This window comes from Hypanus sabinus, chromosome 5, assembly GCF_030144855.1.
Source record: "Hypanus sabinus isolate sHypSab1 chromosome 5, sHypSab1.hap1, whole genome shotgun sequence".
NCBI classification, from domain to species: Eukaryota; Metazoa; Chordata; class Chondrichthyes; order Myliobatiformes; family Dasyatidae; genus Hypanus; species Hypanus sabinus.
The window spans coordinates 179,736,163-179,752,296 of record NC_082710.1 but is presented as its reverse complement, the minus strand read 5'-3'; the positions used below and the strand labels follow the sequence as shown (position 1 = coordinate 179,752,296).

General features: G+C 51.5%; 1 protein-coding gene across 1 annotated transcript in view; it reads right to left on the bottom strand.

The window, feature by feature from the left end:
- Window positions 1–15,538, bottom strand: part of LOC132394847 (uncharacterized) — a 57,496-nt gene extending 41,958 nt beyond the window's left edge. The window contains exons 1-6 of the mRNA XM_059971254.1: window positions 14,870–15,538; window positions 14,696–14,791; window positions 14,045–14,278; window positions 12,542–12,564; window positions 12,327–12,445; window positions 1,948–2,472 (exon numbers count right to left, since the gene is read on the bottom strand). Coding sequence (XP_059827237.1) covers window positions 1,948–2,472; window positions 12,327–12,445; window positions 12,542–12,564; window positions 14,045–14,278; window positions 14,696–14,791; window positions 14,870–15,463 — 1,591 coding nt within the window. The 5' untranslated portion in view covers window positions 15,464–15,538. The remainder of the gene's footprint in view (window positions 1–1,947; window positions 2,473–12,326; window positions 12,446–12,541; window positions 12,565–14,044; window positions 14,279–14,695; window positions 14,792–14,869) is intronic.
- Between the last annotated feature and the right edge of the window lie 596 nt (window positions 15,539–16,134).

The window sequence follows — 16,134 nt, the reverse complement described above, 5'->3', positions numbered from 1 at the left end:
CTCGTAAATTAGAGGAATGGCTCCTCATGTCCCACCAGGGTGGCCGGAAACCTGACGGCATCAACATCGATTTCTCAAACTTCTGGTAGTCGCTCCCTCTGTCACTTTTCCTGTTTAATCGTCTCCCTCCTCCTGATCCATCAGACCCATCACCTTAGCTCTTTCCCCTCCTCCTTACACACTCCTCCCGACCCTCTCCATCTGCCCATCACCCACACACTCCTCCCCCACTCTCTCCATCTGCCCATCACCCACACACCCCTCCACAACCTCTCCATCTGCCCATCCCCCACACACTCCTCCCCAACCTCTCCATCTGCCCATCCCCCACACACTCCTCCCCAACCCTCTCCAGCTGCCCATCACCCACATACTCCTCCCCCACTCTCTCCATCTGCCCATCACCCACACACCCCTCCCCAACCTCTCCATCTGCCCATCACCCACACACTCCTCCCCACCCTCTCCAGCTGCCCATCACCCACACACTCCTCCCGACCCTCTCCATCTGCCCATCACCCACACACTCCTCCCGACCCTCTCCATCTGCTCATCACCCACACACTCCTCCCCACCCTCTCCATCTGCTCATCACCCACACACTCCTCCCCACCCTCTCCATCTGCCCATCACCCACACACTCCTCCCCCACTCTCTCCATCTGCCCATCACCCACACACTCCTCCCGACCCTCTCCAGCTGCCCATCACCCACACACTCCTCCCGACCCTCTCCATCTGCCCATCACCCACACACTCCTCCCGACCCTCTCCATCTGCCCATCACCCACACACTCCTCCCGACCCTCTCCAGCTGCCCATCACCCACACACTCCTCCCCACCCTCTCCATCTGACTATCACCCACACACTCCTCCCCACGGTCTCCATCTGCCCATCACCCACACACTCCTCCCCACCCTCTCCATCTGCCCATCTCCCACACACTCCTCCCCACCCTCTCCAGCTGCCCATCACCCACACACTCCTCCCCCACTCTCTCCATCTGCCCATCACCCACACACCCCTCCCCAACCTCTCCATCTGCCCATCACCCACACACTCCTCCCCACCCTCTCCAGCTGCCCATCACCCACACACTCCTCCCGACCCTCTCCATCTGCCCATCACCCACACACTCCTCCCCAACCTCTCCATCTGCCCATCACCCACACACTCCTCCACACCCTCTCCATCTGCCCATCACCCACACACTCCTCCCCACCCTCTCCATCTGCCCATCACCCACACACTCCTCCACACCCTCTCCATCTGCCCATCACCCACACACTCCTCCCCACCCTCTCCATCTGCCCATCACCCACACACTCCTCCCCACCCTCTCCATCTGCCCATCCCCCACACACTCCTCCCCACCCTCTCCATCTGTCGATCACCCACACACTCCTCCCCACCCTCTCCATCTGCCCATCACCCACACACTCCTCCCCACCTTCTCCATCTGCCCATCACCCACACACTCCTCCCCCACCCTCTCCATCTGCCCATCCCCCACACACTCCTCCCCATCCTCCCTTTATTCCAGGCTCCACTTTCCCCTCCTGTGTTCCACACGCCACCCCTTCCTCATCTATTACCCCTCACCTGATCCACCCCTCACCTGCCCATTTCCCTCCATAGATGTTGCCTGACACGCTGGGAGACCCATACCCTTTGTGTGTTACCACCACTACACGTCCCGTTTTCCCAAATTTCACCTTGACCTCCCTCTCCCAGTCAGCACCACCACCACTTGCCCCAGTTACCCTGTCAGTCCCGGGGGACTTTAGCACCCGGGGGAGCCGGGGAGCTCAGGACGACGGATGCGGTGAACGAGGTAAAATTAATGGACCGATGATTCTCACATCGTGTTTATTTCACTCTCTGCACATTTATATTTACACTGACTGACTCCTGACACCGGTCCAGGACCCGACCCGTTTACAGACCCGGAGTGGAACCGGAGCAGATTCTCAGCCACTGGTTTTCATTTCCAGTCCAGAAGAAAGGATAAAGTTTCTCCGTGAATTTATTCCCAGTGAAGGTGTGGAGATGGGACTTGGTCTCCGTGTTGTAAAATGAAACTGTTCCGGACTCGTAACTGAGATAAACTCCCACCCTCCCGGGGATGGGACCGGCAGGGAGACGGGACACAGAGGAGGTGTAAACCCACATCTCGTCATCAACCCGCCCGATGGTCCAGAATCCGGTCTCCGGACTCAGTCCGACCCCTCCCTTCCTCTTCACAGACTCTGCGGCGACTCCCAGACTCCACCACCGATTCCCCATCACCTCCACCTCCCAGTAATGTCTCCCCGATGTGAATCCCTCCGATCCCAGTACACAAGCCCAGTATGTGAACCTCTTCCCGGTGTCAGGGAGATTCCTCCGGGTCCCGGTCAATCTCACACTCTTCCGATCCTCAGACACCTCGAGCCGCGGATTCGCCGTTTCCACATCCAGGGTGACAGAGACTGGGGGGAGAAGCAGAGAATTAGAGAGTCCCCGGGGATCGGGGGGAGACTCGGGCAGCGCGGCCCCGGGATCGGGGGGAGACTCGGGCAGCGCGTCCCTGGGATCGGGGGGAGACTCGGGCAGCGCGGCCCCGGGGATCGGGGGAGACTCGGGCAGCGCGGCCCCGGGATCGGGGGGAGACTCGGGCAGCGCGTCCCTGGGATCGGGGGGAGACTCGGGCAGCGCGGCCCCGGGGATCGGGGGAGACTCGGGCAGCGCGGCCCCGGGAATCGGGGGGAGACTCGGGCAGCGCGGCCCCGGGACCGGGGGGAGACGGGCAGCGCGGCCCCGGGGATCGGGGGGAGACTCGGAGACTCGGGCAGCGCGACCCCGGGGATCGGGGGGAGACTCGGGCAGCGCGGCCCCGGGATCGGGGGGGAGACTGGGGCAGCGCGGCCCCGGGGATCGGGGGGAGACTCGGACAGCGCGGCCCCGGGATCGGGGGGGAGACTCGGGCAGCGCGGCCCCGGGATCGGGGGGGGGACTCGGGCAGCGCGTCCCAGGGGATCGGGGGGAGACTCGGACAGCGCGGCCCCGGGATCGGGGGGAGACTCGGGCAGCGCGGCCCCGGGATCGGGGGGGAGACTCGGGCAGCGCGGCCCCGGGATCGGGGGGGAGACTCGGGCAGCGCGACCCCGTGGACCGGGGGGAGACTCGGGCAGCGCGGCCCCGGGATCGGGGGGTGACTCGGGCAGCGCGGCCCCCGGGGATCGGGGGGAGACTCGGGCAGCGCGGCCCCGGGGATCGGGGGGAGACTCGGGCAGCGCGGCCCCGGGACCGGGGGGGGGGGGAGACTCGGGCAGCGCGGCCCCCGGGGATCGGGGGGAGACTCGGACAGCGCGGCCCCCGGGATCGGGGGAGACTCGGGCAGCGCGGCCCCGGGGACCGGGGGGAGACTCGGACAGCGCGGCCCCCGGGATCGGGGGAGACTCGGGCAGCGCGGCCCCGGGGACCGGGGGGAGACTCGGGCAGCGCGGCCCCGGGATCGGGGGGGAGACTCGGGCAGCGCGTCCCCGGGATCGGGGGGAGACTCGGGCAGCGCGGCCCCGGGATCGGGGGAGACTCGGACAGCGCGGCCCCCGGGATCGGGGAGAGGCCGCTGGGCCTCAGGTGCAGTCGGGTGGGCGACAAGACCCTTTCCCGGGGTTTTACCCAAACACAGCGGATGGACAACCGGCATCTTCCCGAGGTTTTTCCTGACCAGCAAACACAAAATTCTGGAGGATCTCAGCGGGTCAAGCGGCATGTGTTAATGGAGATGTACAGTCCATGTTTCAACCCGAGATATTTCCTCAAAAATGGAAAGAAAAGCGGCGGATAACAGTAGATAGATGTGAGGAATGGATGGAGCAACAGCTGATGAGGATGAGGTGAATGAACATTTGAAATGGAGGTGAGGCTGAATTCATTCGTGCTGACCAACTTATTCTATTGGTCTAGTTCCATTTGCCTGTATCTGCCATTACTCCTTCAAACCTTTCCTACCCACGTACCTGTCCAAGCAACAAATACAAAATGCCGGAGGAACCCAGCAGTCCAGGCAGCATCCAGGGAAAAAGTAAAGTCAACATTTTGGCAGGACTGGAGAGAAAAGGCTGAGGAGTAGATTTAAAAGATGAGTGTGGGAGGGAGAGAGAACCACCAGATGCAGGTGAAACCTGGAGGGGGTGGGATGAAGTAACGAGCTGGGTAGTTGATTGGCAAGATGAGCTGAGAGAGGGAAAAGGGATGGGAAATGGAGAAGGGGAGGGGCGGTTTGGGGGCATTACTGGAAGTTTAAGAATGATGTTCTTGCCATCAGGTTGGAGGCTCCCCAAATGGAATTTAAGGTGTTCATTCTGCTGTTACGAACCCCGTAACTGGGTCACTTGCCAGCGAAGATAGAGAGGTCCGTTGAAGTCTGATGCTACTACTTTAACAGTATTTATTGGTAAAAATACACAAAAATAATATCAATGCAAACATACAAATACTATATGTCGTCAATACTAGATCCAAAATTGCGGGTATAATAATAATCAATAAGAAATAGCTCTATCGTTGTCTCGGGGGATAATGTATTGTCCGATGGAAATATAAAAGTCACTCAAGTTCATTCAGGCTGCAGCTTTTGGTTGGAGAGAAAGAGAGATGGATTTTTAGAACTTGCCAGTTTTTTTCTTTTTATGATGTCGATCCTTCGAAATGTCATTGGTGGTGGTTTCTCCTTTTAGCTAAAGCCATTCTTCCGTGGTAAGTCCCGCCAATCCCAGGCAACGGGAAAGGACGCACGCGGGCCCCACAGGCTGTCGCTATTAAACACTGTCACGGGATTTCTAGCATTTCTCCTGGTGCATCTAAAGGGCAGGACTACATTCCAAACCTGTGAGGATTCTCTCTCATTTCCTGGGTCCCCAGACCTGAATTAATAGCGATCTTGCGACTCTCAAAAAGGAGGGGGCTACTTTGTACCCTTCGGCCCCTCAGAGTTGTGGCACATTCGTAACACTGCAAACCAAGTGTGGCCTTATCCCGAAAGTGGAGGACATATGAGAATGGGAATGGGAAGTGGACACTGGGAGATCTTGTTCTGGCGGACGGATCGTAGATGCTCGGTGAAGCGGTCTCCCAAACTATGTTGGGTCTCACCGATACAAAGGAGGCCACACAGTGTATGACCCCAGCAGACTCACAGATCAAGTGTCCCCTCAGCTGGAAGGACTGTTTAGGGCCCTGGATGGTAGTGCGAGAGAATGTGTAGAGGCAAGTGTAGCACATTACCCTTGCAAGGATCAGTGCCAAGATGGAGATCTGTGGGGAGGGATGAACAGACAAGGGAGTTGCGTGGGGCGGGAGGGAAAGATTGGCTTGGTGGTGGGATCTCATTTTGAAGTGGTAGAAGTTTTGAAGAATTATTTGCCAGATGTGGAGGCTGGTGGAATGGTAGATGAGGACAAGAGGAACCCTATCCCTGGTAGGGTGGTGAAGGATGGGGTAAGAGCAGACGTGCGTGAAATGGAAGCGATGCGGTTGAGGGTAGTGTTGACGGTGGAGGAAAGGAAGCCCCTTTCTTTGAAAAAGGAGGACATGTCCTTTGTTGTAGAATGAAAAGCCTCATCCGGAGAGCAGAATCGGAGGTGACAGAGGAATTGAGAGAAGGGGATGGTGATTTTACAAGTACCAGGCTGGGATGAGGTATAGTCCAGGTAGCTGTGAGAGACCATTGGTTGATAATACACACTGGTGCATAAGCTGTCACCAGATCAAGAAAGGGAAGCGATGTATTGGAAATGGACCAGGGGTGGAGGCAAAGTGGATGAAGTTGACGAGTTTAGCATGAGGGCAGGAAGCAGCACCAATGTAGTCATCAACATAGTGCAGGAAAAGTGTGGGTGGTCATCAGTGTGTGCTTGGAACATAGACTGTTCCAGATAGGAACAGCTGGGACCCACGTGAGTGCCCATGACTTCACCTTTTGACAAAATGAAGTGGGAGGAGCCAAAGGAAAAATTATTGAGATTGAGGACATTCCACTAAGCGGAGGAGAGTAGTGGTGGAGGGGAACTGGTTAGTTCCGGTGTGCAGAAAAAATGGAGAGCTTTGAGGCCTTTCCTGTCCCGATGTCTTTTAAATCATTGTAACTGTACCCACCTCCACGGTTTGCTTTGCAGCCTCCTGAGCTCCAGGAAAAAGACCCAGAATATCCAGCCTCTCCTTATAACCCAACTCTCCAGTCCCAGTAACATCCTTGTAAATCCGTTTTATACCCTCTCAGTTTAATGACATTCTTCCTGTAGAAAGATCACCAGCACTGTACAGCGTGATCCAAATCATAAAGACAAACAAGAGTGTGGATGCTGGAACTCCAAAACAACACACACAAAATCTCAAACCGAAACATCAATGGTTAATTCATTTCCATAGATGCTGGCTGACCTGCTGAGTTCCTCCAACATTTTGTGTGTGTTGCTTGGATTTCCATCATCTGCATATTTTCTCTTGTTTAATTATATAAATGAAAGTATTGAGTACAGGAGATGGGATGTTATGCTGAAGTTGTCTGAGATGTTGGTGAGGCATAATTTGGAGTGTTGTGTGCAGTTTTGGTCACCTACCTGCAAGAAAGATGTAAATAAGGATGAAAGAGAACAGAGAACATTCACAGGGACGTTGCTCAGACTGGAGGCTCTGAGTTATAAGGAAAGATTGAACAGGTTAAGACTTTGTTCCTTGTAACATAGATGACTGAGGGGAAATAAGAGAGGTATACAAAATTACGAGGAGAGTAAATGCAAATGGGGGTAAGACTACAACTGGAGGTCATGCGTGAGGGTGAAAGGTGAAAAGTTTAAGGGGAACATGAGGGGAAATTTCACTCAGAGGATTGTGAAAGGTCTGGAATGAGGTACCTGTGCAAGTGTAAACTCAATTTCAATGTTTAACAGAAGTTTGGACAGATACATGGATTGCAGAGGTGGTCATGGTGCAGGTTGAAGGGAGTAGGCAGTTTAAATGTGACGGCATAAACTAGATGGGCCAAAGGGCCTGTTTCAGTTCTGTACTTTTCTATCCTCTTCTGACCCTAATACAAAGACAAAGTGGTTATTTAGTTAATTGGTCATTATAAAATGTCCTGTGGTTAGACTAGTGTTGAAGAGCTAGTGTAGTAGGTTAAATGGTCATTGTACGTTGCCCCGTGATCAGGCTGGTTTTAAATAGTTGGGGTGCTGGGTGGAGCGGGTCGTTGGTCTGGGATGGCCTGTTTCACACTGTCTCTAAATAAATAAATAACCTCTTCACTGTCCATGAAATCACCAATTTTAGAGTCCTTCACAAACCTACTAAACACGTCACCTACATTCTCTCCAAATCATTCATATGGATGATGAAAAACAGTGGACCCAGCACCGATCCCTGCAGAACAACCACTGGTCACAGGACTCCACCCAGACAACTCTGCATCCTATTCCAGATAGTACTGTATCCCATGTGATCTAACTCTCTGCGACCTTGTCAAATCCCTCGCTAAACTCCATGGAGACGATGTCTACTGCACTTTCATCAGCTGTAATTTATTTATTGAGATACAGCACGGAATAGGCCCTCCCGGCCCTTTGACCCACACCACCCAGAAACCCGATTTAATCCGAGCCTGACAATGGGACAAGTTACAATGACCCCCACCACCCAGAAACCCCTGACTTAATCCGAGCCTGACCATGGGACAAGTTACAATGACCCCCACCACCCAGCAACCCCTGATTTAATCCGAGCCTGACCATGGGACAAGTTACAATAACCCCCACCACCCAGAAACCCGATTTATTCCGAGCCTGACAATGGGACAAGTTACAATGACTCCCCACCACCCAGAAACCCGATTTATTCCGAGCCTGACAATGGGACAAGTTACAATGACTCCCCACCACCCAGAAACCCGATTTAATCTGAGCCTGACCATGGGACAAGTTACAATAACCCCCACCACCCAGCAACCCCTGATTTAATCCGAGCCTGACCATGGGACAAGTTACAATGACCCCCACCACCCAGAAACCCCGGATTTAATCTGAGCCTGACCATGGGACAAGTTACAATGACCCCCACCACCCAGAAACCCCGGATTTAATCCGAGCCTGACCATGGGACAAGTTACAATGACCCCCCACCACCCAGAAACCCGATTTAATCTGAGCCTGACCATGGGACAAGTTACAATAACCCCCACCACCCAGAAACCCGATTTAATCTGAGCCTGACCATGGGACAAGTTACAATGACCCCCACCACCCAGAAACCCCTGATTTAATCTGAGCCTGACCATGGGACAAGTTACAATAACCCCCACCACCCAGCATCCCCCGATTTAATCCGAGCCTGACCATGGGACAAGTTACAATGACCCCCACCACCCAGAAACCCCTGATTTAATCCGAGCCTGACCATGGGACGTTACAATGACCCCCACCACCCAGAAACCCGATTTAATCCGAGCCTGACCATGGGACAAGTTACAATGACCCCCACCACCCAGAAACCCCTGATTTAATCCGAGCCTGACCATGGGACAAGTTACAATGACCCCCAGCACCCAGCAACCCCTGATTTAATCCGAGCCTGACCATGGGACAAGTTACAATGACCCCCACCACCCAGAAACCCCTGATTTAATCCGAGCCTGACCATGGGACAAGTTACAACGACCCCCACCACCCAGAAACCCGATTTAATCCGAGCCTGACCATGGGACAAGTTACAATGACCCCCACCACCCAGCAACCCCGGATTTAATCTGAGCCTGACCATGGGACAAGTTACAATGACCCCCACCACCCAGAAACCCGATTTAATCCGAGCCTGACCATGGGACAAGTTACAATGACCCCCACCACCCAGAAACCCCTGATTTAATCCGAGCCTGACCATGGGACAAGTTACAATGACCCTCACCACCCAGAAACCCGATTTAATCCGAGCCTGACCATGGGACAAGTTACAATGACCCCCACCACCCAGAAACCCTGGATTTAATCTGAGCCTGACCATGGGACAAGTTACAATGACCCCCACCACCCAGAAACCCCCGATTTAATCTGAGCCTGACCATGGGACAAGTTACAATGACCCTCACCACCCAGAAACCCGATTTAATCCGAGCCTGACCATGGGACAAGTTACAATGACCCCCACCACCCAGAAACCCCGGATTTAATCTGAGCCTGACCATGGGACAAGTTACAATGAGCCCCACCACTCAGCAACCCCTGATTTAATCCGAGCCTGACCATGGGACAAGTTACAATGACCCCCACCACCCAGAAACCCCGGATTTAATCCGAGCCTGACCATGGGACAATTTACAATGACACCCACCACCCAGAAACCCGATTTAATCCGAGCCTGACCATGGGACAAGTTACAATGACCCCCACCACCCAGAAACCCCGGATTTAATCTGAGCCTGACCATGGGACAAGTTACAATGACCCCCACCACTCAGCAACCCCTGATTTAATCCGAGCCTGACCATGGGACAAGTTACAATGACCCCCACCACCCAGAAACCCCTGATTTAATCCGAGCCTGACCATGGGACAAGTTACAATGACCCCCACCACCCAGAAACCCGATTTAATCCGAGCCTGACCATGGGACAAGTTACAATGACCCCCACCACCCAGAAACCCCGGATTTAATCTGAGCCTGACCATGGGACAAGTTACAATGACCCCCACCACCCAGAAACCCCTGATTTAATCCGAGCCTGACCATGGGACAAGTTACAATGACCCCCACCACCCAGAAACCCCTGATTTAATCCGAGCCTGACCATGGGACGTTACAATGACCCCCACCACCCAGCAACCCCCGATTTAATCCGAGCCTGACCATGGGACAAGTTACAATGACCCCCACCACCCAGAAACCCGATTTAATCCGAGCCTGACCATGGGACAAGTTACAATGACCCCCACCACCCAGAAACCCGATTTAATCCGAGCCTGACCATCGGACAAGTTACAATGACCCCCACCACCCAGCAACCCCCGATTTAATCTGAGCCTGACCATGGGACAAGTTACAATGACCCCCACCACCCAGAAACCCGATTTAATCCGAGCCTGACCATCGGACAAGTTACAATGACCCCCACCACCCAGCAACCCCTGATTTAATCCGAGCCTGACCATGGGACAAGTTACAATGACCCCCACCACCCAGAAACCCGATTTAATCCGAGCCTGACCATGGGACGTTACAATGACCCCCACCACCCAGCATCCCCCGATTTAATCCGAGCCTGACCATGGGACAAGTTACAATGACCCTCACCACTCAGCAACCCCTGATTTAATTCGAGCCTGACCATGGGACAAGTTACAATGACACCCACCACCCAGCATCCCCCGATTTAATCTGAGCCTGACCATGGGACAAGTTACAATGACCCTCACCACTCAGCAACCCCCGATTTAATCCGAGCCTGACCATGGGACAAGTTACAATGACCCCCACCACCCAGAAACCCCTGATTTAATCCGAGCCTGACCATGGGATGTTACAATGACCCCCACCACCCAGAAACCCCCGATTTAATCCGAGCCTGACCATGGGACAAGTTACAATGACCCCCACCACCCAGCAACCCCCGATTTAATCCGAGCCTGACCATGGGACGTTACAATGACCCCCACCACCCAGCAACCCTTGATTTAATCCGAGCCTGACAATGGGATAATTGGATTGTGGGAGGAACTGGAGCACATAGAGGAAACACACATGGTCACGGGGAGAACGTACCAGGGAAGTTCAGTCCATAAGCCGAAAGTCAGTGGTGGGAAAGTTTCTGAGAGACAGGATCGAACAACATTTGGAATGACGAGGATTGATCAGGGACAGTCAGCACGGTGTTGTGCATGGAAAATCACGTCTCACAAATTCCAGTTTGTCGGAGAGGTGACAGAGAGGATTGACCAGGACAGGGTGGTAGACATTGTCCACATGAACTTCACCAGGGCATATGATGTTGATCATAGACCACACATGGTGTATTTGGTGCATTTCTGGGTCCCCGAGTCTGGGAAGGATGTCATTACAGGAGAATGTTACCAGGACTGGAGGGCCTGGGGTAAAAGGAGAGACTGGATAAGCTGGGGGTATTTCCCTGGAGCATTGGATGTTGAGGGGGGAACCCTTTTCGAGGTATATAAAATCATGAGGGCAGATGTAAAGTGTATACACATGGTCTCTTTCCACAGAATACCAGAGTCCAAAAGCAGAGAGCAGAGATTCAAGACAAAGTTTTTAAGCGATCTGTGACGGATGTGAGTATATGTGGAATTTGCTGCCGGGGAAGCCGTAGAAACAGGTATAATTAAAATATTTTAAAATATATTAGACAGGTACACAGATAGGAAATGGTTAGAGGAATATGGGAGAAGCATACAGAAATGTGTCTGTTTCTCTGGCGATGTGTCCCACTCTGATTGTGCATTTGGATATCTGTCACTGTGTGTGAGTAAATATCAGTGAGTGTGTGTTCACATTGAAGGTGAGAGTCACATTGAAGTATTGTGTTACAGCGTGTCTTCACATGTCCAGTGTGTGTTGGCAATGTGTCACATGTGTGTGAATTGTTCAAGTGAAAAACATTCACTGTGTGTGAAGAGAGAATAGTTTCCATGTCACTGAGGGGACGAACAATGTGCGATGCTGAGGCTCTGACGACAGTCTGCCAATCCTTCCTGTGGATGTGTGTGAGGGAGATTTGCCAGACCAGTTATGCTGTGTGGGCTTCTCCCGTCGTTCACCGAGATCAATGCTGATTGGTGTGTCTGGGCTCAGTCTCAATGTGGTGGTTTGATCACAACAGTGAGACTGGCGAGTCCAGCAGGGGGCAGAGCTGAGTCAATCAGACTGCGGTCACGGACAGGTCAGACAGGGGGAGGGGCTCGAAGAACTGGTGTATTATTCTGACAATCCCTGTCACCACAGTGATACCAGATTTTATCCCCTTTAATGTCATTAATGGAATATTAATTCCAGAGCTACTGTGGCAGGATTCAAGCACATTCATTGACATATTTTTCCAGTATGAATGGGATCAGATGCAGTGGTTCATCTGACAGTCCCGTGAATTGGTTATATTTTGCCCCAGTGTTGGTGTGTTCAGGGGTCTGACATCGCCAGATGATCATGTGACAGTGATGCCTCCCTGTGGGTGGGGTTAGGGCCAGAATAAACCACTTCCCCTTCAGCCTATTATTACAGCCAAATGTTGTGTCTAATTATTAATTGTGTCTGAAACAAGAACAAATGAATCTGTATGTTTTACCTTGCTTAATGCCGTCAAATGCTTCTCCCAATGCCGTGTCGAACAAATAGGGGTGATAGAATTTTTCAGCCAGTAGGGCACCGTCTGTCACTGACAATGTCTGGGCATCATCACAGCTCCTGTAAATATCATACAGCTGGTTATAAACTGAGCGTCAGTGATATTTGAACTATTTTACAAATCCATACAGAGTTTCAATAAAGACCATGTCCTACCTCCTCTTCCGACGAGCTTCCTCCTGAAATAAATCAAACACAGATCTCAGCTGACTGACACTGACCATCGGCGTCCCAATAACAGGAATCTGAGACAGGTTATTAAAAGCTGCCGGGAGCTTAGGAGGACGATGGCGTCTAATGGCGACTGCTTTGCTAGAGTCTTCGGAAACAGCTCTATTTCTATCTTTAGTATCTCTATTCTTCCCTTTCAGGGTTCTTTTGAAGACCCTGACCTGCAGTTACACACTGCCTTCGGTTCTTTGTGGGAATGAGACCCACTCTCGGGGTCTCACAACTGGCCACTGTTCAATATATCGAGGACGCGGCCTAGAAGACTAAAACACCTTCAGAGTTCCAGGACTCGAGGTCGGTGCCTCTGCTGGGAATTGTGGGTGTGTCGTGGGAGATGGAGGATCGAAGACAACAAGCTGCTGTTGGCTGTGCGACCCGAGACCCGAGTTGGTTTGGAACAGAGCTTGAGAAAGACAATGCAACAGACTTTCAACAATGTAAATCAGTGAGTTGTTTGTTACATGTCCCCTCTCGCTGTGAAACGGGTCACCTCTTTTTCCCTTTTTAGGAAGAGAGAGCCTGTGTTATGTTGAATTACCGGGTGAATGAGTAGTCTTTGCTACTGCATGTCTGTGTCTTTATTGATGCTTTGCTGCATGTTTGAGTGCTCGGTGGAGAGTGCTGATTTTTTTTCTGGTGGGGGTGGGGGTCGTTGTCTGCTGATGATTATGTGTGGGGGGGAGCTGGGGGGCTTGGGGGTTTTAACATTTAACTGTCATTCGTTCTTTGGGGCAATCCTTCATTTTCGTGGACGTTTGTGAAGAAAAAGAATTTCAGGATGTAATTTGAATACATTTCTCTGACATTAAGTGTACCTTCAAAACTTTGAAATCTCCCACTAAACTCACTCCCACTGACACACATGGAGAAAGAGGGACACAGAACCATGTTTAAGGAAATTATACCATAACTGAGAGGTGAAACTTAACAGGAGAGACTGGATAGTTCGTGCATTTTTATCTGGATACGATGTCAGGGAGAATCGGATGCCGGAATTTAACATTGCAAATGGATTTGATTGGGTGGAAGTGGAGAAAATATTTCTGTATTTATGAGCCCAAAAGTCAAAGATAAAATATCATTTGTTTGTTAATAAATCCCACAAGAAATGTGGTGAGAAGAGTATCAGAACCACACTCACAGCCTGTGACTGTAACTAGATGTTATCTGAGTCTCAGGGGATATTATACGTGGGAATCACAGAAACAACCACCAGCTCAGGGCTCTGATCAGAGTAACTCATTCTCGAGAAGGTTGCAGACTGTCCTGTGATGTACAGATGTTGTGGGAAGCTGGTTTGGGAGAATGACAAACCTTTACAGTCAAGACATTTCCGTGCTGGAAATCAGTTTACAACTACAGTATTTGAGATATAATACAGCACTTTGTGACTGGGCACTTTTACAGAACCAAATTAAAATCTCTCACCATGAGGAATGTGATATTGTCTTGTTGATTCATCCGTTCCTGTAACTTTGAGATTTCCTCCTGGATAGAATTTAAATTATCTTGAATCTCTCGAAGATTTTTCTCCATTGGATTCAGAATCCTCTCCCCTTCCTCCCTGAGATCTCGGAGTGCACGCTGCTCTTTCTCAGTGAGAACCCGGCGCAGTTCATCAAAATGGGATGTGATCTGGGACTGAAGGCTGTGTGACTGTTCCTGTCAATGAAAGGAGAGGCCAGTTTAATATTTGAGGCTATTTTTTTGTATTTCCTTCTAACGTGGAAGTTAACCATTCAGCCCATTAACGCCTCTGCTGGTTCTCAGAACAATCCCCTCCATCACATTCCCCCACGTCTCCCTGAAACATATACTCCATCTCTGACCCACTAACTCCGACCTGATTCACAGACCACCCAATGTCACAAGGTTAATTACAGTCGCCAATTTACCGTTTAACCATGCAATGTCGGCTAAAGGAAGGTACTGGATATGGGGAGAACATGCAAACTCCACGCAGACAGCTCCAGGGGTCAGGATCGATCCCAGGTTACTGGAGCTGCGATACTCTGCTATTCTGCATTAACGGGAACAAAACTACACAGCGAATTTGTAAATTCTGCTCAGGAGCCTCACCCGAACTCCAGAAATCTTCTCTTTCTGTTGTTGCTCCATTTCCTCGAAGACCGATTTCTTTTTAGTGAGAGAGTCTAAGGAAGATTTAACTCGACCCTGGGAATCAGAGAGTGAAGACATTAGACCAAAATATGCAACTAAGTAAACAGCTGATCAAAACCTGGTTAGTTTTACCTTGTAGATTTCAACGGCTTCGTTAACCGGCATGAAGTTGTGAGACTTGTGTTCCCGCGCAGTCGCACAGATCAGGCAGATCAGTGTCTTGTCCGTCTCACAAAACAGCTTCAGTTCTTCCTCATGTTTCTCGCAGTGAAGTTTACTTTCCTCCTCTTTCGGATTCAGGTTTAGTTTTCGAGCTTTTTCAGACAGATTTGCTAAGGCCCGACTGGCCCTAAGGGTGCGGTCTGCAAACTCCTCTCTACATTCCGGGCAGGAGTTTCTCTCCTCCCTTTCCCAACACCGTGTGATGCAGGAGCGGCAGAAATAGTGACCACACTCCAGTGACACCGGATTGGTGAAGAAATCCAGGCAGATGGGACAAATTACCTCCTCGGTTAAACTCTCGACCTGTCCTTTCGAAGCCATGTTAACTCCCGGTACTTCCGGGTTCAGGATCCTTTCACGTTCGGGAGCTGCTGAACGCCTGCGGTACCGCGGCTGTCCACTAGGGGCGCTGCAGTCCCGGGAATGAATGTTGCTTTTCAGTGAAGCAGGAATTGTGTTCATTTCCACAGCCACGATCAGAAACACATTAAACAAGACTAACATAGATAAAGCCGGAGAGAAGAGCTTGGTTCAGTCTACGGCAGAACTGACGGGGCAAGTCCTGAAAAGAGAGACACAGAGACTGTAAATGCAAGAATCTGGAAGGAAAAGAGATCTACTGGAGAAACTCAGCTGGTCAGACAGCATTTGTGGAGGCAAATAGAAGATAATCCGAGTTGAGACAGTCCAGATGAAGGTGGTCGAATCGAATTATCAAATGTCCATTTCCCTCCACAGATGCTGCCTAACCCTCGGTTTTCTTCAAAAACCTCGTTTATTTAGTTTGAGGATCAAAGGAGTCAGACTGAGGTGTAAAAACGGTGATTAATGTAAATTTATAACTATTAAATCAGTGAATGGTATGGAACACGGGATGTGGAGGGAATCTGCTGTGAGGAGACTGATGCTGTGGCGATGACAAAGATGTGGCTGCAGGAATCACCACAGGATTCCTGTGTGGAAAACATTCAACTCCTGATTTCCATTTCCCTGCATGACCCGGACCGGCTCCAAAGATCTGGTCTCACTTGTTCTGAACAGGGCCCAGGTGTGGAAATGATTCCCCCCATCCCCGTCTTCTTAACCCCGTCAGCACCGGAGAGCAGGGGCACTGGGCTGGAATCTCCACTCAGAAACACAAGAGATTCTGCAGATGCTGGAATTCCAGAGCAAAA